The 27,758-nt window shown below is 55.8% G+C and overlaps 1 protein-coding gene across 10 annotated transcripts in view; it reads right to left on the reverse strand.

The window, feature by feature from the left end:
- The window catches only part of PITPNM2 (phosphatidylinositol transfer protein membrane associated 2), a 156,084-nt gene that overhangs the window by 4,991 nt on the left and 123,335 nt on the right, over positions 1–27,758 (reverse strand). For 6 of the 10 annotated variants that reach the window (XM_043441771.1, XM_043441777.1, XM_043441787.1 and 3 more), the window contains 18 exons: positions 24,722–24,936; positions 23,542–23,663; positions 19,735–19,962; positions 16,824–17,132; positions 15,788–15,883; positions 12,956–13,060; positions 12,714–12,784; positions 9,603–9,850; positions 8,789–8,978; positions 8,530–8,649; positions 7,760–7,965; positions 5,968–6,146; positions 4,268–4,438; positions 3,546–3,695; positions 2,315–2,479; positions 1,550–1,681; positions 543–691; positions 94–210 (listed from right to left, as the gene is read on the reverse strand). In XM_043441771.1, the coding sequence (XP_043297706.1) occupies positions 94–210; positions 543–691; positions 1,550–1,681; positions 2,315–2,479; positions 3,546–3,695; positions 4,268–4,438; positions 5,968–6,146; positions 7,760–7,965; positions 8,530–8,649; positions 8,789–8,978; positions 9,603–9,850; positions 12,714–12,784; positions 12,956–13,060; positions 15,788–15,883; positions 16,824–17,132; positions 19,735–19,962; positions 23,542–23,663; positions 24,722–24,936 (2,973 nt within the window). Of the gene's footprint in view, positions 1–93; positions 211–542; positions 692–1,549; positions 1,682–2,314; positions 2,480–3,545; positions 3,696–4,267; positions 4,439–5,967; positions 6,147–7,759; positions 7,966–8,529; positions 8,650–8,788; positions 8,979–9,602; positions 9,851–12,315; positions 12,444–12,713; positions 12,785–12,955; positions 13,061–15,787; positions 15,884–16,823; positions 17,133–19,734; positions 19,963–23,541; positions 23,664–24,721; positions 24,937–27,758 lie in introns of those variants that run through there. The other 4 variants (XM_043441823.1, XM_043441831.1, XM_043441839.1 and 1 more) reach the window with 4 other exon arrangements.

Raw genomic sequence — 27,758 nt, forward strand, 5'->3', positions numbered from 1 at the left:
TGACTCAGTTTCCTCATCTGTAAAATGGGGTTTTCTCAGGAGGATTCAATAGGACAATAGCCCTGGGGCCGGGGCACCCAGAGGACCCCTCACCCGAAGCTTCACATGGGTCCTCTTGCGCTGCCACTTCTCTCTCGGCTTCGAGGGGGTGAACACCGAGACCTCCTTGCCGTCCAGCTCCAAGATGCTGGAGTTGTCATGCCTCATGACCTGCAAGGGGGAAGAGGGGGGTCATGGGGCAGACTCAAGCCTGGGGCTTCCTGTTCCGCAGGGAGAGGCCAGTGGCCCTAGGGGCCCAACTAACCCTGTGAGGGTTTGGGGGGACAAACCCCACTACAGTCCACCCTCTGCCCCCCCCCCCAGAACTCACATCTGTCCCGTGAAGGTGTACATCTATTCACCCCATCTCCACGGCTTCCTCTGCTGGGACCAGAAAAGTGGAGTCCCCCACTGTCCTCATTTATGAAATGAGGCCGAGTCAGCAGCTGGGTCACTCAGGGACCTGAGAGGTGTTGGTGTTCCTTGTAGGGTGACTCAGGTACCTGTCTCAGCAGGAAGGAGACCACATCCGTCGACTCCCAGTAGCTGGCGTGGAAGAGGTGGGGCAGGGCCACGGTGGGGAAGGCCGTCAGGGCGTCGGGGCAGTACAGGGCATAGTCGATCCGCTTCTGGCCCCACCACTTCGCAGCAACTGCCAAGAGGAGGGGACCGTGGCTGGGCTGGGCCCCCGAGGGTCACCTGGCCCCTCAGGCCTGGCTCTGCCCAAAGACGAAACCCTCCTCTGACCAGGGAGCAGGACCACCACCAAAGCGAGTCTCCTTCTCCCAGGCTTGGCGACAGGGGAGTGGAGAAGGCACAGGAGCCCGGGACAGTAGCAAGCGGTCCAAGCGCTCCGGGGAGGGGGAGTGGGGGCTGTGGCTTGGCAGGCAGGTGTGGAGTTAGAGGGGGAGGAGAAGAGCCCAGTGTGGAGGTAGGACTCCCTGGCCCTGGTCAACCCCTTGTGGACCCCCGCCCTGGGCTTCATCACTGCCCTCTCCGGGCTTCCCCTGGACCCCTTGAATGCCTCCCCCGTCCCAGGCCTCAAGGCTGTGAAAGGCTTCCCAGAGCGGGAGTCTCACTTCCTGGGCTCCAAGGCAGAGGCCTGATGCCCTCAGTCCCTGGCAGGCAGAGTGTGAAGTGAGGGTGTGTGCGAGTGAATCTCTCCCAAGGGGGAGCTGGGGGGCCACCCCAGGTTGGCAAAGAGCCTCCCCAGTGGCTGGAGGCCGGAGGCGCACTGGTTCAGGGTCACAGCTCTCTGCCTGCAGCCTGTCTGATAGGTGACCCTGGTCCTCACCCGGCCTCCGTCCAGCCCACCCCCCCGCTCCCAGCCCCCAGCTAACTCCAGCGGCTCCTGCCTCCTGCCTGGAAGTCAGGGTGCTCCCAGCCCAAGCTCCAGCTCCCTGGTTAGGTGTCAGCGGGGCCTCGGGGGTGAGATGTGTCTGGAAATGAGAGCGTGAGCCCAATTAGAGGAGGAGCATGTGTGCGAATGGAGGCCCGTGATGCCCGGTACCTTCACTGATGTCCAAGTCAGGGAGGCGAGGGGCGCTCTCCCGCTTGCCCAGGGTGGAAGGGGCTGGGTGGGGGAGGGCAAGCAGGGACAGGCGCCTGACGCTGGGGGTGTGGCTGAGCGGAGCTGGGGCCTCTGAGGAGCAAGAACAACGGGAGGGGCTCAGCCATGCTGGGGCCACCACGCCAGCTAGCCTTAGCCTAGACTCTCTGCTCTGACAGGCGGCTGGGGAGCCAGCAAGAGAGGGGATGATCCAGACTCTGCTTCCAGCTGCTAAGAAGATAGAAGGAGCCAAGGAGGCCGGGGTGATCCACCCCCTGGGGTGGCAAGAGGGGGCCGCGCACAGGAGACCTTGCTTCTCTGGCTCCCCTGGGCCACCCCTCCAGCTTCTCCAGAAATGGCTCCCAGCTTTCTCCATCAAGGAACATCTGCCACACTGGGGCTAGGACCCCTCCTCACAGACCCATCCCCTGCAGTTGACACAGCACCATGATCTCCTACCAGCTGGACTTGGCCTCCCATCCCAGGGCCACCCCTTTCAAATGCTCCTTCCTTCCAGAGTTCTCGATGGACACTGGGACTGGATCCCTCTTCACCGCGGGGCCATCCTGAGCATCATAAGGTGTTTAGCAGGTCTCTACCCACCAGATGCCAGTGGCACCCACCCTAGTAGTCTCCAACTGTCCTCTGGGGGGCATAATGGCCCTGGTTGACAATGGCCGCGACAGGACAGAGCCCCCTGGCTCTGATGGGCGCTGCTGCACTCACTCTGGGCGATGCCGGATGCCGTGTAGCTCTCGGCCATGCCTGACACCTGGCTGGCGATGCTGATCTCACTGGCCCGGCGGAAACCTCTGGTGCTGGGGGCTGAGCCGGGTGAGGAGGGGGCCGCGTGCTCTTGGAAGACCGTATTGTGGGCCTGGAGTGCCTCTGCTGCAGGTGGACAGGGACCAGAGACCAGGGGTAAGGAGGCCTTGCCCAGCCCAGCCCCTGGGACCCCCGAGCAGGGGTGCCCAGTGTGTGCCAGGGCTGGGTGGGCCAGAGTGGCAGCTGTGCCAGGCAAGGCCAACACCCCTCAGCTGCAGAGGAGTCGGGGACATCTGAGCACAACTGGCAGACAGGACGGGCCCATGCGTGCCAGGGCCTGCTGCTCAGGGTCGAGAGGGCAGGGCTCAGAGCTGAGGCAGAGAGAAGGGAGGGCTGGGGCAGGGCTGGACAGACGGACCAATACAGACACAGTGGGCAGGGAGGCAAGGCGGCCAGGCTCACGCCCCACCCCGGCCACCCTTCCAGTCTCTTGGTCTAGTCTAGTCTTCTTGGCCTCTGGGGCCCCGTCTGGCCTGACCCACAGCCCACGGCAGCTGGGTTTGGGGGTGCTAGCGACAGAGGCCTGGGACAGCTTCCCAGGCATGTCCTAGGTGGAGGACTGAGCAAATGAGACAGAATCCTGCATGCCCCTCACACATGGGCCACACGAGCCAGCTCCGGATGGGCATCTGGGGGAAAAGGAAGAGGGCTGAGGACTCCAGTCAGGCTCACCTGGGCCCAGGCTGAGGGCGGGCAAGAGGACCCACCTCTAGACAGGAGCAGGAGGTGCCTGGACCTTCTCAGGGAGGGAGGGAGTGGGGCACTGAGAATCCATGCTGGGACCGAAGGCTTCTCATGGGGGGCAGGTGGGTCCCAGAGGGCCCGAGGCCTCACCCCAACCCCTGGCTGCCCCACTGGTAGCCTCACAAGTGGGGAACAGAGCCCTTGGGCTGACACCTGTGCTGGGTGACACCAGGACAGCTGCTCTCCTCTCTGGGCTCCTTCTTTGCTTCGAGTCCCCTCCCCGCTCTGCCCAGTGCCAAGACCGATCCCAGGGACCTGTCCTGCCCGGTCTCTGCTCCTCGCCACAGTCCCCCAAACTCTGGGTGGCCGAGGAGTGGGTAGGGGGGTCCCTGAGGACCAGCGGTCAGCCAGCGAAGCAGACGCCACCACGAGCAGGGGGGTTACACACACTCAGCGCAGCCCGGGCTCGGGCGGGGCCCGTCTTGCGAGGTGAGCGCGGGCACGGGGATACTGGTTTCCAGGAAGCCGTCCCCGGGAGGGAGAGGGGCCAGGGGGCCGCCCTCCAAGACCAGCTCGGGGTTTCTCTGCACGGTCTCGACTGGAGGCAGACGGGGAGAGAACAGAGGACAAGAACAGACACTCGTGTGGACGCTCCGACGGACACAGGGCTCCTCAAGGACCAAGACAGGACAGGACTGGGACACACAGCGGGCAGGAGGGATGGGCATTCCCGGGGAGGGACGAAAGGGACCACGGGCAGCCCTTGTTCACGCGCCCTGTCTCCAGGCCAAGTGACCAGGAAGCTCCGGGCCAATCGCCTGCTATGGAGGTCCTTCACAGGGCGGGACACAGGCCCAGACTCAGCCAGGGTCCCTTGGGTCCTCAGCCCTGCCTTGGTGGGGCAGCGGGAAGGGAAGCGGGGTCCCTGGCTCTGTGCTATGTGTGGAGAGGTGGGAAGGGGAAGGCCTGTGAAGGTGTCTTACTCCTTCATCCCTGGGGTGAGGCACCTGCGCCTACACCAGGTGTCCAGCTTCTAAAGGGTTCAGGGCAGGCCGCCCCTTCCCGCACGGCAGGGCCGCCCCCCCGGATCCGGAGCACCCAAGGAGCCGGGCCAACTCCCACCCTCCCCCAGGGCCGGGGCCGGTAGAAGGGGGGCGCAGGTTCTCTCACCCAGCAGCGTGGAGCAGCCGTCCCCCAGCGGGTAGCGCTGGTAGCGAGGGATGCTGAAAGGCGGCAGGGCGTGGAATCGCCGCTCCAGCAGCGGCTCCAGGCGCGAGGCCGACGGGTCAGCGGGGTGGAAGAGGTTGTAGACTTGTTGGCAGGCGGGCCGCAGCTGGAAAACTGAGGGCGGGGCGGAGTCGCCGAGGCTGGAGTTAGCTCCGCCCTAAGGAGGCGGGGCCTAGAGCCGGCTAAGGTCGGGTTGGGGTGGGATGGGATTGGGGTTTTAAAAGACAGAGAAACCCAAAAGTGTGTCTCCATAGATTTGGGGTTCTGTTTGGGCCACTGTCCCTTTATTAACCAAATTTGTTTTAATTGAGAAAATTATGATAGTGGTAAAAAAAATTTTTTTTTTGGTAGTACAGGGATATATAGGATATAAGACATAACGGAAAGCTCCTCTCCACCCCAGAGCGCTAAGGTTAGAGCCCTACCTGCAAACCCTGGGGAGCCCCGAGCATGTGCGGCCGAGCAGGCTAGAGCCTGCCCATCCACTCTGAAAATGTTTCCAGGCTGTGCGCTTCCGAACATTTTGCAGTTGTTGGGAAGATGCCCTGGTGGTCTAGTGGTTAAGAATCTGCTTGCAGGTGCAGGGGACACAGGGTTTTTGAGCCCTCGTGTGGGACGATCCCACATGCCACTGAGCAACTAAACCTGTGATTCCCAACTACTTAGCCCAAGGGCTGCAACTACTGAAACCGGAGCACCTAGGGCCCATGCTCTGCAACAAAAGCCTTCGCTTGCTGCAACTAGATAAAGTGCGTGTGCAGCAATGAAGACCCAACACAACCCCCCCCCCAAAAAAAAACCCTGCCCCCAAATAGGAATATAATCTATGCTTTTTGTACTTGACCTTTTTTTTTTCATTTAACACACAAAATGTTGGGAGTCTTTCATATGACTATTTTCATTGAGCCCCTTTCTTTTGAATTGCACTGGGGCATTCCTTTGTATAGCTGTGCCAAAGTTGATTTAACCACAGCCTGCGTCCTATTTAGGTTGTTTCAGGTTTTCCATGATTACAGATGACGTTGCCCTGCCATCTATGTCTCCTGAATCTGTGCACTCATGTGGGTGCACAGTGTCTTGCCCTTGGGCAGGTGTCTACAACCTCTCTGAGCCTCAGTTTCCCCCTGGGGGCCCTGCGCAGCTCTTGTAGGATGGGAGGGAGCCCACACTGGTTGATCCTGGGGGCACTGGGCAGGGACCACTGCTCTGATGGCTTCTTAGCCGACACTTTTCCACCTCCCTCTCTGTGTTGTCTTGAGGAGGAACCTGGAGCAGCATGGCTGCAGTCCCTCTGGGGCTGGGAGGCCACTGCATCAGGGAGCCTTCAGGGGTGCCTGGCTTCCTTATGGGAGACTGGGTCTGTCCTCATCTGATTCTGGGGCAGCTCCTTCCATCTCTGGACCTCAGCTCCCAGAGGTGCCTTGGAGATGAAATGAAACAGTGTGTTGGGAAATGGGGTTGGAGACTGAGCTGGGTTGAGGCTGGAACAAAGGAGAGCCATGGGCCCTTGGTGAGGCAGGGGGTGCAGAAAGGAGGCTGATGCAGGAAGGGGCCTGGGATGTGGCCCTGGCCTTGTAACAGGGGTTCACTGAGATCCTCTGCTCAGCTCATGGACCCCTCCCCTCCCCTGCAGGGACTCTCACCATCCAGGGACGGGATGACCGTCTTCCTCAAGGCAAGGACCAGCCCCAGGGGGCACCCGAAGAGGAAGAGGTCAGCGACCTCGAAGTCGAACTTGCCCACGGCCCCTGCGCCATCCAGCATGGTGGAGCTGCTTGAGCGGCGGGAGCTGGGCTCGTTCCTCAGCACACTGGCGTGGAGGCTGCAGGTACGGGGTGGGGTGGGGAGATGAGCAAGATCACACCACGGCCCTCCTCCGGGCCGGCCCGCCCTCGGCTTCCTGAAAGAGGCTCCTCAGGGGTCATCAGGCCCCAGCAAAGCTTGGGCCCTGTGCAGTCCTGTGAGTGCAGCTGTCCAGCACCTGCTGGGACACCTCTGGGGACAGCAGGGCCCGACCTCTCCAGGGAGCCCACTGCTTTTGGGACAGCCCTGGCTGGGACCGTGCTGTCCCCGGTCAGTCTGCTGGCTGACTCTGCCAATCCCGGCTTCTTCCCCTGCCTCAGTCGATCTGTTCCCTCTAACTCAAGAGGGCCCTAGTCCTGTATAAGACCACGGTTGCTTGGGTCATTTGAAGAGACGTGGATGGACCCAGAGACTATCATACAGAGTGATGTAAGTCAGAGAAACAAATATCATGTATCAAGGCATATATGTTGAATCTAGAAAAATGGTACAGATGAACTTGTTTGCAAAGCAGAAACAGACACACAGACGTAGAGAACAAACGTATAGACACCAAGGTGGGAAAGAGGAGGTGGAATGAATAGAGAGATTGGGATTGACATATATACACTATCAATACTATGCATAAAACAGATCAAAACTATCTGATAAAACAGATATACACTATCAAAACTATGCATAGGGCTTCCCTGGTGGCTCAGACGGTAAAGAATCTGCCTGCAATGTGGGCGACCCAGGTTGGATCCCTGGGTCGGGAAGATCCCCTGGAGGAGGGAAAGGCAACCCACTCCAGTATTCTTGTCTGGAGAATTCCATGGACAGAGGAGCTTTGTGGGCTACAGTCCATGGGATCAAAAAGAGTCGTACATGACTGGGTGACTAACACTTTCACTTACTTTTTTTCATAAAATAGATAACTAATGAAAACCTGCTGGATGGCACAGGGAACTCTACTCAGTGCTCTGTGGTAACCTAAATGGGACGGAAATCCAAAAAAGAGGGGATAAATGTATACGTATAGCTGATTCACTTGGCTGTATATCAGAAACACAACATTGTAAAGCAACTGTATCCCAATTAAAAAAATATATATATATGTGACTTCGCTGGGAGCTCAGCTGGTAAAGAATCCGCCTGCAATGCAGGAGACCCTGGTTTGATTTCTGGGTGGGGAAGATCCCCTGGAAAAGGGATGGGATACCCACTCTAGTATTCTTGGGCTTCCCTCGTGGCTCAGATGGTAAATAATCCACCTGCAATGCAGGAGACCTAGGTTTGATCCCTGTGTTGGGAAGATCCCCTGGAGGAGGGCATGGCTACCCACTCTAGTATTCTTGCCTGGAGAATCCCATGGCCAGAGGACCCTGGCGGGCTACAGTCCATGGGGTTGCAAAGAGTCCGACGTGACTGAGCGACTAAGCATAGCATAGCACGGCATGACCATAAAAAAAAAAAAAAAGCCCACAGTTGCACCCCACACCTTCTCTTGGCTGAAGAACCGTGGGCGTGGCCTGGGGATCCCAGGACCGAGGTCAGGGGCCTTCAGGACTCTCACATGGACCATCAGCACCACCTTAGAGTCCCCCCACCTTAAAGTCCCCATCCTCACCCAGCGGGGGCCTCCCCACCCACCTGGACAGGAAGGCCTGGTGCTGCTGGATGGTGTCCAGCTCATAGGTGGACGAGTCACTCCTCTTGCGGGGTAGCTGCCGTTTGGGGTCTTCAGCGCCGTTGCTCCGGGGGATGTCGATGTTGCTGCGGCTCAGGTGCCGGCTGCTCTCCAGGTTGCTGCCATGTGCCGTGTTGACCGTCGAGCCCGGGGACAGCAGGTCAGCGTCCTGGAATGGCCCCACGCAGGTTCACGGCCCGGTGATCACTGACCTGGCCCCCTCTTCAGTGTCGTGGGAGCCGAGTCTCCCCTCCTGACCCTAGGCCTGCGGCAGCTTCTCACCCAAGCCGGGGAGGGAAAGGCCCAGTCCCTGTGTGCCCTGTGGTGGCCCCCGCCTTCACTCCTGGCCCAGCCCGCCCATCTGGGCCTAGCTGACTTCCCACTGATCCTGCCGCCTTGCCCAGCCCACCAGGCTGCTTGCTACTCTGTGGCGGAGGGACCTTGGGTCCTCTCTCCTGCCAAGAGGCTCAGAGGATCCAGGCCTCCATGGTGACGGATCTGCTCTCCACATTGCAGACCTGGCTTCACTGCCTGCTGAAGCCGCTTGCACTCCTGTCTGGCCTCGCTGCAGCTGTTCACTTGTGCCATTCATCTGTCCCCCACCTCTGGGCACCTGCGTTGGCAACCCCGGCCCTTCCTTTTTACCGCAGGCCTCTGGGATGTTTGGAGCCAGAGGGTGACACAGTCTCCATCCTGAAGGTCCCCCGCTCTGGGGGCTGGAGGAAGCGCGTACCTGCACACTGGCCACACTGCCCCGGCGGCTGCTGCTCTGACTCTCAGACACTGGCTGGTTGCTGCAGCATAAGGCATCGAATGCCAGGATGCCCCCGACGCAGTCTCCGATCAGGCAGACCTGGGTGGGGAGAGGTCCAGGGCCCTGAGCATCTGCCCCGCTTGCTGTGGTGCTGGCTGGGGAGAGCCCTGGGCCGGAGGACCAGGCCAGACCACCCGGCAGGGGTTTCTGTCTCCCCTTCCCCCACCTCACAACTCACCTGCCCGTTGAAGGTCACGCCCTCCTGGGACTTGATGAAGTCCCCGTAGGCGAGGTTGGCTCGCTGAATCACTGTGGCAACGGCCTCCTGGTACTGGGGCGAGGAGGTTGCCAGCAGGGGCAGGGCAGCCAAGGGGATGTGGTCCTGGCTGCTGGATAGACAGCCTTCATCATGGCTGTAGGGGCTGAGGCTGGGGGAAGGGAACCCGTCAGGAGAGAGCAGGTGGCCTCAGCTCAGCCCAGGGGGCCCCTCTCCCCTGACCCGAGCATCAGAGCTGGAGCTGCCTTACACCCTGAGAGCCTCAGCCCTGACTCAGCAAACCACGAGGGGACGCTTCCAGGCCAGGCGTGGGGAACAGGGCTGGGGACTAAGGCCAGTATCTCAGAGGCAGGGAAGCATTCTCATATCACAGATGTGGAGACTGAGGCTCAGCTTTGGGCCCCAAACTCTACCCTCCCTGTATCCTCCCCAGTGGCTCATATGGTAAAGAATCTGCCTGCAATGCAGGAGACCCGGGTTCAATCCCTGGGTTGGGAAGATTCCCCTGGAGAAGGGAACAGCTACCCACTCCAGTATTCTTGCCTGGAGAATTCCATGGACGAGGAGCTTGGCGGGCTACAGTCCACGGGGTCGAAAAGAGTTGGACACGACTGAGTGACTAACACACTCTAAATTCAGCCATCTGCATGGGTTTTGCTGCCTCCCAGCAGAACAAGTTAGATGCTGGTTTGGATGACGGGACCATGGTCCCAATATTAGGTGGGGAGGTCTCTGACCCTCGGGGCCAGGGGAGGAGCAGAGCCTACACACTCACTCGGAGACGAGGGCGAAGGCATCGGAGCAGATGGGCGGGCAGGGCACCAGGCGGATGGCAAGGTGGCCCAGGGCGCTGGGGTAGTGCACGCGCATGACGGTGTCGAACACGGTGGCAATGGTGTTGGCGTCTCCCTGCTTGGAGCTGGGGTCCCCGGCGCCCGTGTCCAGGATGGTGCCTCCATGCAGCAGCAGCAGCAGCACGTGGATTTTGGAGGGCGGTGCGGCCAGCGGAGGGCTGACCTCGTCCTGTGTGGGTGGGGGTGTTAGTGGGGGTCAACTCCCTGGGGACTCAGCTCTGTGCCCAGGCCGAGGCTTCTGTCGCATTGGGGAGAGGCCTGTTGAGGCCCAATCACACCCTCTGAGAACCCTGATCTCAGTTCCTCTGCACCGGGGCCTGGTGCCCGATGCTTCAAGCCCTTCCCCTGGGGGCGCCCAGCTGCTCCTCCCCATCGTCCTCTCTGCCTGCAGCCCAGCTCCTGGCCGCCGACCTGACCAGAGCACAGAGGACATGGAGAGAGGGGTCTATTCCTTCCAAAGCACAAACTCCACTTCCCATCAAGGGGGCCCAGACAGGGCTTTCTGGGCCTTCTGGCCTTGGGGAGGAGGCAGAGGCTTGGCCCAGGGTGGGCCTTTGGGGTCAACCTGCCGTCGTGTGTCTGTCCAGGCATTGGACTGTTACAGGCTCACCAAGAGGGGCTGGGGTCAGGGACTCAGGCTGTCTGCTCTGCCCACAGCACTGAGCTCTCACTCTATCTACATGTGCTGTCCCTGGACTATGGCCTCCATGTCCTGCCATTCCCAGACTCTAAGACCAAGGTCCTCAAGAGCAGAGATGTCCCAGCAGAGGTAGAGCCCCAGCACCTTAGAACAGAGAGGGCAATGCAGGTATCTCTATCTGAACCCCGCCCCCCCCCACCATTTGTGAGGGATCATGCCTCCACCTCTGGCTGCTCAGCCCTGCTTTGTGAGGTCCAAGTGAGACTTGCATATATCCAACTGTTCCATTTAGAGATGAGGTGGCCCAGAGAGGTCAAGGGACTTATCTAAGGTCACACAGCATGTCAGTCCCAAGCTGGACACTGGAACCCAGAGCTCCCACCACCAGCTCAGTGCTCTTCTCCTACCCCAGGCTGTAATCCCAGTCTCAGGGGCCTCTTCCCCCTTCCCCCCCAGCTCCTGGTGTGTGACTGCAGGAGGCCAGGGCCCAAGAGGAGCCACTGCTGAGTACTTGCCAGGCCCATATGATGTCAGCGAGTATGGGGGTTGGGGAAGGGAGCTGAAGACAGGGGCCTCTCCCTAAGGAACTAGCAAGACAGAACAAGGGGCTGAAGCCATCTGGAGGGCCCTTGGGGGTCAGCTGGCCCTGAACTGGGCCATCAGCTGGCAGGAGTGGGCAGCAGCAGGACCCAAGTGTCAATGCAGAGCCCAGGAGAGGGGTGGGCAGCACGGGGCACAGCCCAGCGACCAGTGAGGCCACAGGAACAGATCAGACTAGACTGGGAGCCTTTGAGCAGTGGAGGGCTTTGGGTGAGAGGAAGGCTGATGGGCGGGCAGTCCTGGGCCCGGAGTGGAAATAAGACTGGGTTGCGTCAATCCCCAGGAGGGGGCTGGTCATCGGCCAGTCAAGGGCCTTGGGGCCTGGGCAGGAATGCACGCCCAGCAGAGCATGGGTCCGACTCCCGTCTCTTCCAAGGGCTGCACACGGCTGGCGGGCCTGGGAGGGAATGAACTCATGGCCTGAGGCATGGTGGGGTCATTGGCTGCCCGATGGTCTCAAGGATTAATCAATACGGTCAGGCGAGGGGCTCATGGAATGAATGTATTTAAGCAGCCTCCTGGTCACCCAGATACGCCCCTAGTCACCTGGGATGGGCAGAGCTGGGCAGTGGGGGGAGCCTGCCTGGGTCTGGCTGCCAGGACCCAGCACTGGAGGCTGGGACTCTGGCAGGGACCTGGGAGGCCAGCCCAAGACACAGCTTTCCTCCTGTGCATACTGCTTTCTACCAGGGCATACCCTGCCTGAGACTCAAACCCTAGTGGGAACAGAGCCCTCGGAAGGCGGGGCCCGGGAACCAGCTCTGGGGAACCAGGGGGGCCCCATCAGTGACTCCGTAAAGCCGTCCTCCTTCCCTGAGGTTGGGAGAGGAGCTCCGGTTTGGGGGCTGTTGCAAGCAAAGGGATCTGACTCAGGATGGCGGTACTCCAGAACCGGTGCTGGGCCCAAATGCGCATCCACAGGCAGATCCAGAGCCCAAGGCCCCTTCTGCCCCTCCTGGGTGGGGGCGGGGGACGGCTGTCAGAGCTGTGTGCACCGAAGGGGAGGAGGGGGCTCACTTTGCTTCATCGCCATTAACTGGCAACTGGAAATCAACTCCCCTCGTCCCAGTTACCCTTCTAGAAAAGCCTGCTTCAACCTTAGACCTCAAAGAGAACCCCGAGAGGAGAGGGCAGTGTGGATGCCACCCGCCCCCCCCCCCCGCCACCAACCCCTAGTCCAAACTCCACAGGGGTCCTGAGTCCCCAGGGGTATCATCTCCACCTTGGGCAGCTAGAGGCCAGAGCAGCGCGGTGACCCCGCTCCGCCCTGGCTCCTGCCCCAATGCAAACAGCTCTGACCGCCCACAGGTGGAGGAGCAGAAGGGGCGTGAGCTCCATGCAAAGAACCCCCAAAGTGGACACAGGCGCTCTACCAAGACAGCTTTATTGCATACTGAGAGCAGGGCGGCCACGGCCCGCCACGTCACTTCTGCTCAGGTGACTTTCGTTTCCTCCCCTTCCATCTTTTTTTCTTCAGGGACTTCAGACAGGTTGAGCACAAGCTGAAGATCTTATTTTTGATCTGGAATTTACAAGTTTCTCATTTTACTCTCCAGGGTTGGAGCAGGGGCAAGGCCTTCCTTGGGGGAGCTGTCCTACTGGAGCAGACCCTACTGGTTGTCAGGGACCTCAGAGGGGGTGGGTCCCAGGCCTCTCTCCAGTGGTGCCCAGGCCAGTGTGGACTTGAGGCCGTGGGTGCCAAGTTCTGCCTCCGTTGCCCCCTGGGGACCCATCCTTGGCGCCCTATCCCCTGCCCCCTGTGGCCTTGGCCCTCTGCCACCTCGGCACTCACCTCGATGATGTTCAGCTGTTCCACGCTGGAGGCCACCCTGAACTCAGGGGCGCTCTGGCGGTACAGACCATCTGCAACACAGATGTGGTGGGTGCTGTGAGCAGGCAACACCAGACAGAGGTCGTGACCATGACCTGCAGGGCCCCCCAGCCCTCCTGGGTGGCTGGGTGCTCCTTCTCGGGGATGAGGGGCTTGGCCCGCTTAGCTGCCCTCCCTAGGCCCTGCCACCCCCAGCTGGTTACCCTGTGAGTCCTCTGGCTCAGGGCTTTCGATTTTGTCCATGAGATCGTTGGAGTTCCACTTGGTGATGTCCTTGGGGAACATTTCCTCTGAGTCAGACAGGTCCTCTGGGGAGGAAAGAGAGGGGCTTCAGCACCTCGATCAAGGGCGGGGACCTTGGGGGGTCGGTCACTGGGAGGCCCGGCTTCCAGTGGTGGAGGGCCTAAGAGTGGCCGGTCTGGGGACTCCCATGCTTCTCTGGCCCGTGTGCCCCTCCGCACTCGGTTCTGTGGTCTCGCTTCCTTAACAGGATGGACACACGGCCACCTTCTCACAGGACTTCTGCCTGATGTTTTTGGTTTATTACTATTATTATTTTTGGCTGTGCTGGGTCTTCGGTGCTACATGTGGACTTTCTCTAGTCGTGGAGAGCAGGGGCTAACTCTAGTTGCGGTGCACTGGCTTCTCATTGCGGTCTGCTTGATTTTTTTTTTTTAAATTGTGGTAACATTCACTGAACATAAAACTCACTATTTTAACCGTTTTCAAGTAGCACTTAGTCCATTCAGAATGCTGTGCAACCACTAGCTCTATCTGGCCCCAGAACTCCTCCATCTCCCCACACGGAGACCTGTCCCCATCAGCAGGCGTGCCCCAGCCTCCCTCTCCCAGCCCCTGGCAACCGCCGGTGGACTTTGTGTCCTTATGGATTTGCCTGTTCTGGACAGTTTCCACACATGGTACGTACAGTATGTGGTCTTTTGGGTCTGGCTTCTTCCACTTCACATGCTGGGGTTTTTGTTTTTGTTTTTTCAGCTCAGTTCAGTTCAGTTGCTCAGTCGTGTCCGACTCTTTGTGACCCCATGGACTGCAACATGCCAGGCTTTCCTGTCCATCACCAACTCCTGGAGCTTACTCAAACTCATGTCCATTGAGTCGGTGATGCTATCCAACCATCTCATCCTCTGTCGTCCCCTTCTCCTCCAGCCTTCAATCTTTCCCAGCATCAAGGTCTTTTCAAATGAGTCAGTTCTTCGCATCAGTGGCCAAAGTATTGGAGTTTCAGTCAGCATCAGTCCTTCCAATGAATACTCAGAATTGATCTCCTTTAGGATGGACTGGTTGGATCTCCTTGCTGTCCAAGGAACTCTCAAGAGTCTTCTCCAATATGGTGTGGTTTTTTTTTTTTCAGTATCTATTTATTTGGCTGTTCCGGATCTTAGTTGCTGCCCATGGGATCTTTAGTGGCAACATGCGAACTCTTAGTTGCAGCATGTGGGATCTAGTTCCGTGACCACGGATCAAATCTGGGCCTTCTGCATTGGGAGCTCGAAGTCTTAGCCTCTGGGCTATCAGGGAAGTCCCCACATGGTGTTTTTAAGATTCAACCACGTGTCAGTGCTTCATCCCTTTTCATGCCTGAGTCATAGTCCATCATATGGATGGACTTCAGTTTGTTTCTCCATAATGTTCCTAACTGTTTTCAATGTCCACAAAATAACAGCTTAGTGAGAAGCACTGCTGTGAACAATTCCACTGATGAGTCTTGTGTCTGCTTTCCTGAGAACTTATCCCCGTGACCCCTGGGCAGGAAGCGGTTGTATGGACCCTGGCATGTATGTGCTGGTCCCTCCTCCCTGGGTCACTGGGACGGTTTCCTCAGGACGCTCCAGCAGTAACATCTCCTGCTCCGCTGTCTCTCCTCTTTTCCAGCTTTTTCTAAAACTCTTCCTGTGTCTTTCCCTCATGTCAGGGACACAGAGCCAGGGAGGGCTTAGCCTTTGGGCCTGGCTGGAGGGGAGGGTGGGAGTGTGGGATGCCCCATACCCACTCCCTACTCTCGGGAGGCCCCAGTGGAGAGGCCTGCTTCCTGTACCTTCCCCCCCGCCCTGCCCAGGCCAGACCTGCCTCCGCCCTGCTGCAGGCCCGTGGGCAAGTCCCTGTCCCTCTCTGAGCCCGTGTCCTGCCTTGTGAACTGCAAGCCCATCTCCCTGAACCTGCCTGTCAGCCCCTCTTACTTCCTTGAGAGGAACCACCAAGGTACGAAGGAAGGATGTTTAGGCCATGCATCTTCCCAGCACAAGTGGGTGATTCATCCAGCTCTTTTCTTGCTGTGCTTATTCTGAGATTCGTGGGAAAACAGGCACTTTACATATTTTTTGCTTGTTCACATTTTCTAAAGTTTCTGAATTACATGTGTGTTAATTTAATCATGAAAAGACAGTAATTACAAAAAATTAGAAAACCAGAAGTTATGCTTTTGTAAAGCTTCTGAGGGAATTTTTTTGTTTTTGTTTTTGGTTGTGCCACACAGCTTGCAGGCTCTTAGTTCCCTGACCAGGGATTGAACCCACGCCCTCAGCGATGAAAGCACGAAGTTCTAACCACTGGACTGCCAGGGAATTCCCTTAGGGAATTAAATTCAAAAGAGGATGAGATGGTTGGATGGCATCACCAACTCAATGGACACAAGTCTGAGCAAACTCTGGGAGATGGTAAAGGACTGGGAAGCCTGGGGTGCTGCAGTCCCTGGGGCGGCAGAGTCAAACACGACAGACAGACTGAACAACAACAATGGAAAAAATGTCCCTGACTGTAAATTCATTTTGGGGGGTTTGAAAGAATAGTCCCTACCTGCCAGATCCCGGGCACATCCTGATATCAGGGTTAGGGTGAGTGTGAGAGCCCAGAGTCCCGGTGACCTCATCTCATCCTGCCCCCGCCCCCGACGCCCTGCTGTTCACCCAGAACTTTCCATGGGTAATTCCCAGCGTGACTTGCATCCCCACCAACCCTTTCAGATCCCACCCTTTCCTCTCCTAGGAAGGCCTGTGTGCTCCAGGGTGCCCGCATACCATGAGCATCGAAGAACTCATCATCCGAGCTCTCGTCTGAGTCCCGGGCGATACTCTGCATCCTCCACTCCGAGATGCTGTGGCGGGAAGGACTCGCTGGAAGGCAAAAACGCAGACCGACTGAGCACCCGGCTGCACTGGGATAAGCAGGCAGAAGCAGGCAGGTGCGATGACGCTCGAGCGGGGCCAGGAGGGCTCAGAGGGGATGGAGAGAGGGCAGGGTGGCCCTGGCTCACCTCCCAGCCCACCCGGCACAACGCAGTCTTGTCCTGTGTGGACATGGAGTGGGGAGGGTATCAGGTGTGAGGCCAGGATGTGCAGTCAGCTGGGCTGGGGTCTACTCATGTGCCCCTGACCTGGTTGGCCCAGGAGCGGGACCCGTAAACTGCCATGGCGGGGCCGATAGGCAGGGAGGCTGGGCACTGGTGGAGAGTGAGATTAAATGTGTGGTTCAAGTGTTTCCCTGGATCCCCACAGACAAGCCTGGTGTGGGAAAAGCTGGATTTGCAGGCATAGAGGGGGACTTCTGGTATTTTACACAAAATACCCTGAGTTGTCCCACTAGCCACTGCACTTTCACATCAGTTTCTGAGAAAGGATTTTCTCAGTATCTGAAGGCTTTCAAGGTCCTTTGGCAGAAGTCCCTCCTGGGTATGCTGGGTGTAGCCCCACCCAGGACCCTCCTCTGTGCCTTGGAAGCCTGGCTCCTCAGAGCTGCAGCCGGCAGGTCCCAGGAGGGGCTGGAAGCGGGGTTCCCGTGTAGCCAGCCTGCCTGTCTGACCAGGGTTGTGTGGGTGAGTCTGGGGGAAACTGCCAGGGTTGGGGGTTGCCCTGGGCTTCACTCTGCAGCAGAGGCTATGAAGAGTTGACTGGTTCTCCCTACAGGTGTGGCCCTTGGATCTGAAAGCAGGAGACCACCTTCAGTGTTAGAACGCCTCGCAGCCACCCTGGGATGGGCTGCCCTGAGGGGTGGTCACTGGTGTGGACGAGTAGAGGGCAGAGGTCCCCCCCGCCAGCGTGGTCACAGGGTGCTCACCTCCCCGCTTGGATGACCGAGATGACTTGGAGGATGTGGACCACTGCTTCTTCAGACCCCTGCCCGCCAGGGGCTCCCCACTACTGCTGCTGGGCTGGGAGGGCTCCCCGGAGGCCTGGTCCTGGGCAGCCTCATCCTTGGCCAGCTCTGCGGCCCCTTTGTCCTCCTCGTTGAACTGGGCCATTTTGCGGGACAGCATGAGCTGTGCCTCCTTTTCCAGCTCCCGGATGTTGTCCATGTTCAGCCCGTACCATTCGTCCTGCCAGCACCAGGCCTGCCGGTGGGCCCTCACCATCACCTTCCGCAGGCCTGGGGGACGGGATGCAGGGAAGACAAAGAGAGAGGCCTGTGTCAGGGCCCCCCAGGGACCCCTCAGCTGGGAAGCACCCTAGGCTGCAGGTCAGGCTCTGCTGCACACCCACTGCTTGGCCTCCAGCAAACCCCTCTCTCTCCAACCCCCAGGTTCATTTCCCCATGTGCAAATGAGGGATCCAGCTTACAGACAGCCTCCCAAGCTCATAGTGGCTCTGTAACTAGGGCAGGGGGGGGTCTCCTCCCTCAAGGGGAGCTGGAGGAGGACTCCCTGAGTGTTTCCTATCTGGTCTAGGAATTTCTTAAATTCCTCTCTTAAATTCCCCACAGAAAAATCAAGCTCAAGTTTGAAGCAGGTTGGTCCTTTCTGTTTTTGAAGTTCATTTTTAATTTTTTTTTAATTAAAAAAACTTTTGGTCACATCACATGGCAGGTGGGATCTTAGTTCCCCGACCAGGGATCAAACCCCCATCCCCTGTATTGGAAGCACAGAGTGTTAATCAATGGGCCACCAGGGAAATCCTGGTCCTTGCTTTTTAAAATAAATATATGCACATATAAAACATGATAGGGATTTCTCTGGTGGCCCAGTGGCTAAAACTGAGCTCTCAGTGCAAGGGGTCCAGGTTCAAACCCTGATTAGGGAACTAGATCCCACATACTGAAACTAAGAGATTGAATGCTGTGACTAAATGATCCCACGTGCCACAAGGAAGACTGAAGTTTCCATGTGCTGCAACTACAACCCAGCACAGCCACATAAACAAATATAAAATAAAACAGGATAAAGACATACAGGAATATCTTATACATAGAAGACAGAAAATAAGATACTTTAAAGGTATAAAGAACAGAAGAACCATGAGCACAGGGAGCAGATGGGGGCTGCCTTGGGTGAGGATGAGAGTGGGGGTGATTGGGAAATACTCTGGGGGGGTGGAATGTTCTAGAACTATGTGCACTACTCTGCAAATACACTCAAACTTACGGAACTCAAACTTCTCTTACAACAAATGCAAAATTAGGTCTCAATAAGCTGCTTAGAAAAACATTAAGAGGAAATAAATCACCTCGGCTCCAGGTTGCAGAAGTGACCAGCAACACGGACCCCACCATCACCCTCCCGCCCCCCGACCCGTAAGGGTCCATCCTGAGTTCTGTGTTTATCATTTGCTCTTCTTTCCATGTTTTTCTATACAATATGTTGGGTTGGTCTACATGTTGTTGACATTTACATGTATGTGTCACGCTGCATGTATTTTTCTGCCACTTGCTTTTCTGGGTGAGTTTCCAGTTTGTTGCTGTATGGTTGGTTTTTATTTGTTTGAAATACCACATTCTATTTATTTCTTCTCCTGCCAATGGGCCTTTGGCTCACTTTCACTGTTTGTCCGTTTTGCTTTTACAAACCTGCTGCTCTGAACATTCCAGAACGGGCATTTGAGTTTCTCCCAGGGGGTGGGGCAGACCCAGGAGGGTCATCCCTGGATCCTCCGGCTGATTTCCTACAGAAAACTGAGAGGCTTCCCAGGTAGCCCAGCCCTTGCTTGTACCCAGGCTGGTCTCCAGCGACCCTTGCTCCTGATTCCCCACTCCTGGACTTGCTCAGGCCGCTCTGTCTTCCCTGCTGTCCTTTCTAAATCCCTTGATCCCAAAGGTCTGCCTAGAAGGAACTCCCTCTCACCCTCTGTTCCTGGGAGGGTACTCCCAAGCCCCGGGCTACGGCCTCAGGCACACCACCCTCAGGGCCAGCCAGCACTCATGGTGGACAGACCGTCTGATGACACGTTAGGTCTGGACAAGGACAGATGGGCCAGAAGATCTGGGGTCACACTCAGCGCTGGCCCTCTGCTTCCTCCTCTGCAATCAAGGGGAAAGCGAGGAGTGACAGTGGCCACCCTCCCGGGCCAGGGAGAGCTGATGTGACACTTGTGAAGTGTTATCAGCTGTGCCGTGACTCTGCTCAGGGCTACACAATCACACTTGCTCTGGGTGTCTGCCTGGGTGCTGCTCCTGGATCACGAGTCTCGGGGATAAGACCAGGTCCTGGGCACTGACCCCTACCCTGACCCGGGGGACATGGAAGGAGCTGAGGTAGCTCTAGGGCAGGGAGGACCCTGGGTCAGCTGTAGGTGTGCCAGGAACCCCTGGTCACCTGCTGGTCCTCTGTTCCCCGGGCACCTGCTCCGGGCCAGGCCAGCATGGGTGTGAGGACCGGAGGATGGCCAAGCCGCTGTCCCCTGGGACTTCCAGCCCAAAGCAGGAGGCAGCAGTGGTGCAGAGCCTGGGGTCTGGCGCCAGGGGGCCGAGAGGCACCAGGAACAGCGGGAAGGAGGTGTCACACCCCATGGGGGTGGGCTCCACATGTTAGAAACTCCAGCTAGTCCAGAGTGTCTGGGGCAGGACACACACTGCCTGTCTTCAGTAGGTGCTCGACAAGTGTTTGTGTGGTCAAGGTAAACCAGGTGGGACGGTGCACATGGGCCCTGGGGTCACCTGTCCAGAGTGACAGAAACTTGGAGTCTCAGGCAGGCGCGGGGGGCGGGGTAGGGGCGGCAGGCAGATGGAGGGACACAGAGGGAGAGGCGGGCGCCCTCACCCGTGTCGTGGATGAACCGCTCGATCTTGGACTGCATGCCCCAGTATCGGAACTCCACCTTGCAGAGCTTGTAGGCGCACATGATGGGGAACACCTGCTGCTTGTACTCCTCGATCCAGTTCTCCGACAGGGGCCCCCGCTGGGTCTTGGTCGAGTGGAACAGCTTGGGGTCCTCTTCCGTCTTATACTCGTTGGGGGGCACGGGGTCCTTGACAATGTCAATGAAATCTACGAGGAGACCCCATGAGTGACCACTTCAGCCCCAACCTCCACCCCACCCCTCCCTCTCCAGTCTCCTCCCCCATGTCCCTGCCATCCCTGAATCTCGGCAGGACCCCAGGCTTGGATGTGTCCCAGGGCCCCAGATGGGAGTGGAGATGCTGCTCTGGGCCACTCTGATCCCCGAGCTCCCCCAACCTCAGGACTTGCGTCTTTCCTTGTTGCCTTTTCAAATCATTTCAGCAAAACCCCTGCTTTGTGCATACTTGCCAAAGCGCATAAATCAGGTGATGAGCTGGAGGAGCATGGGGGGAGATGAAGTTCCATGCGAGGATGTGGGAAGGGGCGGGGGCGAGTAGAAGAGGAAAAACTGGCATTTCAGCCACAGGAGCAGAAGAACTGTGAGGCGGAGAACGTCCCAGAGTGTGACACTTGACCCAGAAGTGGGGCAGTTTGGGGAACCGCCAGGGTGTCTGTGTGGTGAGAGGTGATGGGGATGCAGCTGGACTCATCAGCCATCTCTCACCAGGCACCCAGAAGGGGAGTGGTGCTACAGATGGGTTTGAAGGTGGCTGGTCTGCTCGGAAGCCCCTCCCAGACAGACCAGCAGGGAGGAGTCCAGAAACCATGTTTGAAGGGCCCAGAGGAGGCGTCAGGCATGAGCAGGTCCAGGATGTGCTGGGCGCTGGGGAAACAGGACTGGGGGCTGGTAGGACCTGATTCGGGGAAGGGGGATGACAGTGACTCTGGGAAGGATGACCTCTTGTCACATGTCTCCTCCTCCAAGTCAAAACCACCTCGCTGGGCTGGCTCCCGTGGTATGCATGTGTCAGACAGGGCTGTGTGCACACTTGGTGAGGAGAAACTTAGGACGGGGCTTGTAGCTCAGAAAGCCTTCTTTCAGAGGTGTGGGGACAATGGCACGTGGTGGGGCTCCACTGGGCCTGGGCCCTGGCTGTCTCATCTTCCTGGCACCGGGTCTGGGCTGTGGTTTACAGGGGAAGACAGCAGCCCCACTGGAACAGGCAAAGGGTCAGGGCAGCCCGAGGGCAGCAGAGTGTGGAGGGGGGATTTACATCCTTCCCGGAGTAGACCACATGCCCGGCCCGCTGGGGCAGGCAATGGCCACCAAGGGGAAGGCTGGGATGTGAACCATGACGGGAGGCCTCCGGGGGGAGCCTGCAGCTGGCCAGACAAGAGCTGTCAGATGGCCTGGGCCCTTCCTTCCTGTTATGGGGAGAGTGCGTCCCCTGGCAAACGCATACGTCGGCCTCAGAATGTGACCTTATTCGGAGACAGGGTCTTGAAAGAAGTCATCAAAAGGAGGGCACCCACATAATCTAAGCAGCATGGTTATACAAAGGAGAAAGTAGTAAAAGTTTTAGTTCCTCAGTCCTGGTTGGATGCTTTGTGACCCCACGGACTATAGTCCACCAGGCTCCTCTGTCCATGGATTCTCCAGGCAAAAACACTCCAAAAAAGGAGTGGGTAGCCATTCCCTTTTCCAACAGATCTTCCTGATTCAGGGATTGAACCTGGGTCTCCCACATTGCAACAAAGGAGAAATTTGGCTCAATTAAAAAAAAAAAAAAACACCTGAAACTAACACAATATTTTAAATCAAGTATACTTCAATTAAAAAAAAAAGGAGAAATGTGAATATAGACATGAACATGGACAGAACACCATGTAAAGATGAAGGCAGAGATTGGGGTGGAGTGTCTACAGGCCAAAGAACACCAAAGTCTGCCAGCAGCCACAGGAAGCTCGGGGAACTCCCCTGGAGGCCCAGCAGTTAAGAAATCCACCTTCCAATGCAGGGGACATGGGTTTGATCCCTGGTCGGGGAAGTAAGATGCCACGGGGTTACTGAGCCCCCTCGCTCTGGAGCCCATGTGCTGCAACTAGAGAAACCATGCATCGCAACAAAAGATTCTGCATGCTGCAACTAAGATGTGATGCACTCAAATAAATAAATATTTAAAATTAAAAAAAAAAAGCTAAGGGAAAGACCCCAAACAGATTCTCCCTCAGGGACTCCAGAAGTAGCCAACCCTGCCGACACCTTGACCTTGACTCTGACCTCCAAAATCGTGAGACACTTATGACCAACCTAGATAGCATATTAAAAAGCAGAGACATTACTTTGCCAACCAAGGTCCATCTGGTCAAGGCTACAGTTTTTCCAGTGGTCATGTATGGATGTGAGAGTTGGACTGTGAAGAAGGCTGAGCACCGAAGAATTGATGCTTTTGAACTGTGGTGCTGGAGAAGACTCTTGAGAGTCCCTTGGACTGCAAGGAGATCCAACCAGTGCATCCTGAAGGAGCTCAGTCCTGGGTGTTCATTGGAAGGACTGATGCTGAAGCTGAAACTCCAATACTTTGGCCACCTCATGTGAAGAGTTGATTCATTGGAAAAGACCCTGATGCTGGGAGGAATTGGGGGCAGGAGGAGAAGGGGGCAACAGAGGATGAGATGGCTGGATGGCATCACCAACTCGATGGACATAAGTTTGAGTAAACTCCGGGAGTTGGTGATAGACAGGGAAGCCTGGTGTGCTGTGATTCATGGGGTCACAAAGAGTCGGACACAACTGAGCAACTAAACGGAACTGAACTGAAGCATCTGTTTCCTTAAGCCCTTAAGTCTGTGGTACCCTGTTTTGATGGTCCTAGCAAGCTGATGCATCTCCCAAACCCCAGTGGGGCCTAAAAACTTGGGTAGGAGGGAGGAGTCCCAAGGAAAAGCCATCCTGCCATCCGAGGCTGGCTGAGGGTCATCACCACCTCTCCAACACCCATCTGAGACCCACAATGGTTCATTCCTAGGGCCTGGGGGCTGTCAAGGTGCAGCTGATCCACTGATGTGTTTTGTCTGACTGGTATATTTACAAAGATTTTAAAAATATTTGTCAACCTTGAGGAACTGGGAGATTTCACATGAAAACCCTGATTTCTGGCCTCTCTTTTTCTTTTTTCTTTTCAGGCCATGCCATATGGCATGCAGGATCTGAATTCCCCAACCAGTGAACCCGTGTCCCCGGCATTGGGAGCGCAGAGTCTCAACCACTGGACTGCCAAGGACGTCCCCCGGGCCTCTCTTGAAAACAACTTAAGAAATGGTACCCATTTCCGGCAGTGTAGTCAGCTGGAGGGAAGTGGAATAGAGGCCGCCCACCACCAAGGGGACACAGGCCCCAGTGTGTGCACAGCCCCCACCCGACCTGCCACATCCACCCATGGCTGTCAGTCCTAGGTGGCTCCCAAGCACACATGTGCATTTCTGGGGATGGGGACACCTCAAAGGGATGGAGGGAAGGCACTCGAGTGGAAAAGGCACTTAGCCTCAGTGGGCACATCAGGGAAATGGGGCCAAGGAGACCCATCCTGCCTCCCCAACTCCCCTGACTTCCCACCAGGCTGGCTTGGACTCTAACCTCCCCGTCCAGGACAGGAGCCAGTCTGGAGCCTGCCAGGCCTGGAGACCAGGGGCAGAATCGAGGGGCCCATGGGCCAGGCAACCAGCAACTTGGCCCCGCAGGACTCCTGGCCCTCCCAGGGTAGGAACGTCAGGGTGGACGGTTACCGATTGTCAGCTGGTTCTTTTCCACAGGAGACAGGCTGAAAACGTTGGGGTTTTCTCCAGCATCGGTTTTATAAAAGGTTTCGATGTCGATGGAGAATTTCTCCACAAAAGGGCAAGTGAACCTGTGGGGAAGGAAAGTATCCACCAGGACACGGGCTTGGAGGGGTAGGCATGGGTCGCTGAGTGGAGGACAAGGGCTAGAGTGGTGGGTGAGACCTGTCTGTCCTGTCCACCTCCTGGACCTTCACTGCATCCCAAGAAGAGCCAAGTCTGAGTTGAGGGCAGTGGGAGGGGTGAACTTATGGGGAGGAAGGAGTCATCGCAGGAAGTGGCCGGCAGCCTGTGTCCATGCGTGTGAGGCATGGTGCGAATACGGTGTGGACACAGTTAAGGTGGCACTCTACCAAATGGGCTGAATCTGGACCAGTGCTTGGTGTGACATACCACCCTGTCCCCTAAGAAACCAGGTGTGGCAACAGGGAGACAGCCTCTCTCTCTTGGCTGGAGATGAGCTCAGAGGAGAAAAGTACTGCTGGGAAGTGGACAACCTGAATGGATTCCCCAGCAAGTTCCAGGCCCTCACCCACATGGACAAAGAAGCCCCAGGAGACTCGTGGGGACCCCACCTGTTCAGCACATGGGTGGCCCCCTCTCTCTTCTAATCAAGCAGTGCTCAGTTATATTGGGTGGGGGGCACAGAGTGAAAAGCACCCCCTACCCAGGGGAATCCAAAGAAACCGTGCTCAACATGGCTTGTTATAAAATATTATCATAGTCGCTGAAGGTGTCAGGGTTGGAGGGAATCTCTGAGCCATCTGGGCTACCCTCAGTTCCCGTTTCTTCCAGCTGGTGGACTGTCCTGCATTCCTAGGCAAACATTAAAGTGAGTTTGTGTTCCCTGAGCCTTCCCAGATGGCAAAGGAGTCTCAGATGGCCCTCGCTGAACTCATGCCTTCCTGGGCTCCCCCCATTGGCAGGCTAGGAGGCACCTAGGGGTAGAGCCTGCCCTGTCCTGTCTATTCCCCCAAGGGGGAACTTGGGGGAAACTTCAGGGTTAGAATGGAGGCTCAGCTCCCTGGGAGCCAGGCAGCTGAGACTGTCTGGGGGGGCAGCGCCAGTATCTATGCCCCTGGGTTGGTTGCTTCCCGGGAGGACGACATGGTGCCGAGGGCAGGCTCACCTGGTTCGGGTGTAGGGGTAGGCGTTCCAGGACTCCTCCACCACCCGCAGGGCCGCCTTGGGCAGGATGGAGCGGAACCAGCTGGGGATGTGCATGCCCACATGGTACACCTTGTGCGTGTATTGCCCGGAGCCGCCAGGGCCGTCCGTGTACGGCCGGTTCTCCAGGATCTCCACGCCACTGCCTTCGCCATGCGTCTCGTTCCGACTCTTCTTCTGTGGGGACAAAAGCATGGGGGACGTGTGGGTCTGGAGCTCTCTGCAGAAGGGGAGGGGCTCAGGAGACCCGGCTGAGGGTGCTGAGTGTGGGGGCGGGCTTTGGCCAACCAGGCTGGCTCCTTTTGGGTCACTTCAACACACCCTCCTCAAATACCTTCCCCCACAAGGCTCCACATGTCCCAGCATTCATGCAGAAGACTGAAGGGCCATGGTTCCCTCTCCGAGCCCAGCACTGCACATGCAAACTCCTCCGTTCTGACTCCTGAATCTCCTGGGACTGAAAGTGTACCCAAGGTCAGGAACAAGGGGAGGTGCTTGCTTTCTCACCTTGTAGCCAACGCTGTACTGGAGGTTCTTGCCAGAGAAATTGGGCAAGAAAGAGAAAGAGTAAGAGGCATTCAGATTGGAAAGAAGAAGTAGGGACTTCCTGGGTGGTACAGTGGTTAATACTCCAATCTCCCAATGCAAGGTGCCCAGGTTCCATCTCTGATCAGGGAACTAGATCCCACATGCCACAACTAAGAGCTTGCATGCCGCAAATAAAGATTCTGCAATAAAGATTCCACGTGCCGCAACTAAGACCCGATGCAGCCAAAAATATTTTTGTATAAAGGAAGAAGTGGGGCTTCTCTAGTGGCTCAGTGGTAAAGAATCTGCCTCCCAATAAGGGAGACATGGGTTCGATCCCTGGTCCAGGAAGATCCCACATGCAGTGGAATAAAAAAGCCCGTGAGCCATAACTACTAAGCCTGTGCTCCAGAGCCCGTGCTCCACAACAAGAGAGGCCACTGCAATGAGAAGTTCAAGAACCACAACTAGAGAAAAGTCCTTGCAGAAACCAAGACCCAGCCCAGCCAAAAATAAAATAAATAAAAACATTTTTTTAAAAAAAGAAAGAAGTAAAACCATCTCAATTTGTTAATGACACAATCTTAAACACATAAAAACCTAAAAAGCCCCCAAATCTGTTAGACCTAATATATAAATTCAACAGAGTTGCAGGATACAAAATCAACACACAAAAACAAATAAGGCAGAAAGGAAATAAAGAAATCATTTCCATTTACAATAGCATCCAAAAGAATAAAATACTTAGGAATAAATTTAACCAAGGAGGAGCAAGAGTTGTATACAGAAAAATATAAAACATTACTGAAAGAAATTAAAGAAGATTTAAATAAATGGAAAAGACATCTGTGTTCATATGAATTGGAAGATTTAATATTGTCAAGATGTCAACACCCCCCAAAGCAATCCGTAGGTCCAATGTAATCCTTAACAAAATCCAATGGCCTTTTCAGCAGAAAGGGAAAAACTGATCCTAAAATTCATACAGAGTTTTGAGAGATCTCAAATAGTCAAAACAATCTTGAAAACAAAACAAAGTTGGAAAGCTCACATTTTCCCATATTAAAACTTGCTAAGGACTTCCCTGGTAGTCCAATGGTTAAGAATCTGCCCTCCACAGCAGGGGATATGGGTTTGATCCCTGGTCAGGAAACTAAGATCCCACATCCTCCATGGCATGGCCAATTAAAAACAAAAGTGCTATAAAACTATAGTAATCAAAACAGTGCAGTGCTGGCATAGGACAAGTCTGTGTAATGGAGGTGAGAGTTTAGAAATACATCCAATATTTACATGCTATATTTACTGATTTTCAACAAGGGTGCCAAAATCATTCAATGGGAGAAGGAACAACAAATGCTGCTGGGACAATTAGATATCCACATGCCCACAATGCCATACCACATATAAAGAGGAACTCAAAACAGATCAAAGACCAACTTGTTAGAACTAAAAGTATAGAACTCTTAGGAGAAAATATGAGGGCAAATCTTCATGACCTTGGATTTGACAATGGTTTTTCAAATATGATGCCCAAAGTATAGGCAGTCAGAGAAAAAAATATCTAAATTGGACTTTATCAAAATTTAAGAAAGAACAGGGACTTCTCTGATGGTCCAGTGGTTAAGAGTCTTCACATGCTTACGTTGCAGGGGGCATAGGTTCGATTCTGGTTTGGGAACTAGGACCCTGCATGGCATGAGGCACGGCCAAAAAAATGAAAACTTTTGTGTATCAAGGGATGCTATCAAGAGAGTGAAAGGACAACCCACAGAATGAAAGGAAAGTTTTTGTAAATAATACATCTGATAAATTATATCCATACAATGAAATATGACTTGGCCATAAAAAAGAATGAAGTACTGACACATGTTACTACATAGATGAACCCTGAAAACATGCTTAGTTAAAGAAACATATGACCTGTATGACCCCATTTCTATGAGATGCTTAGAACAGGCAAATTTAGAGAGTCAGAAAGTAGATTATTGTTTGCCTGGGGGTTGGGGGATAATGGAGAGTGACTTCTTTATGGGGTGATGAAAATGCTCTAAAATTGTGATAATTTCACAACTCTGAAAAGTGCTAAAAGCCACTAAACTGTACACTTTAAATGTGTGAATTGTGCAGTGTGGGACTTACATCTCAATAAGTCTGGTATAAAATCAAACAAACAAAGAAATAAAAACCAACCCTGCCTCTTGTACTCAACTAGATTTCAGAGAGTTCAAACACGAGTGAAAAGGGACGTTGGAGGCATTGCCCGAGAGACAGAACGCCTAGGTCACCTCCAAGTATCTCTCTGCTGCCAACATCCTTCCTGGGGTCTGAAAGGTCAGGTTTCTGCTTTTGCACAAAACCTTCGTGGTCAAGGTGCTGGTGACTTTCAGCCCAGCATCTGTTTCCATAGCAACATGCTGGCATCACCAAGGTCATCTTCGGTCAGCTTCCTAGACAGCAGGTGTGCGCAC

The sequence above is a fragment of the Cervus canadensis genome, chromosome 1 (assembly GCF_019320065.1).
Source record: "Cervus canadensis isolate Bull #8, Minnesota chromosome 1, ASM1932006v1, whole genome shotgun sequence".
Lineage (NCBI taxonomy): Eukaryota > Metazoa > Chordata > Mammalia > Artiodactyla > Cervidae > Cervus > Cervus canadensis.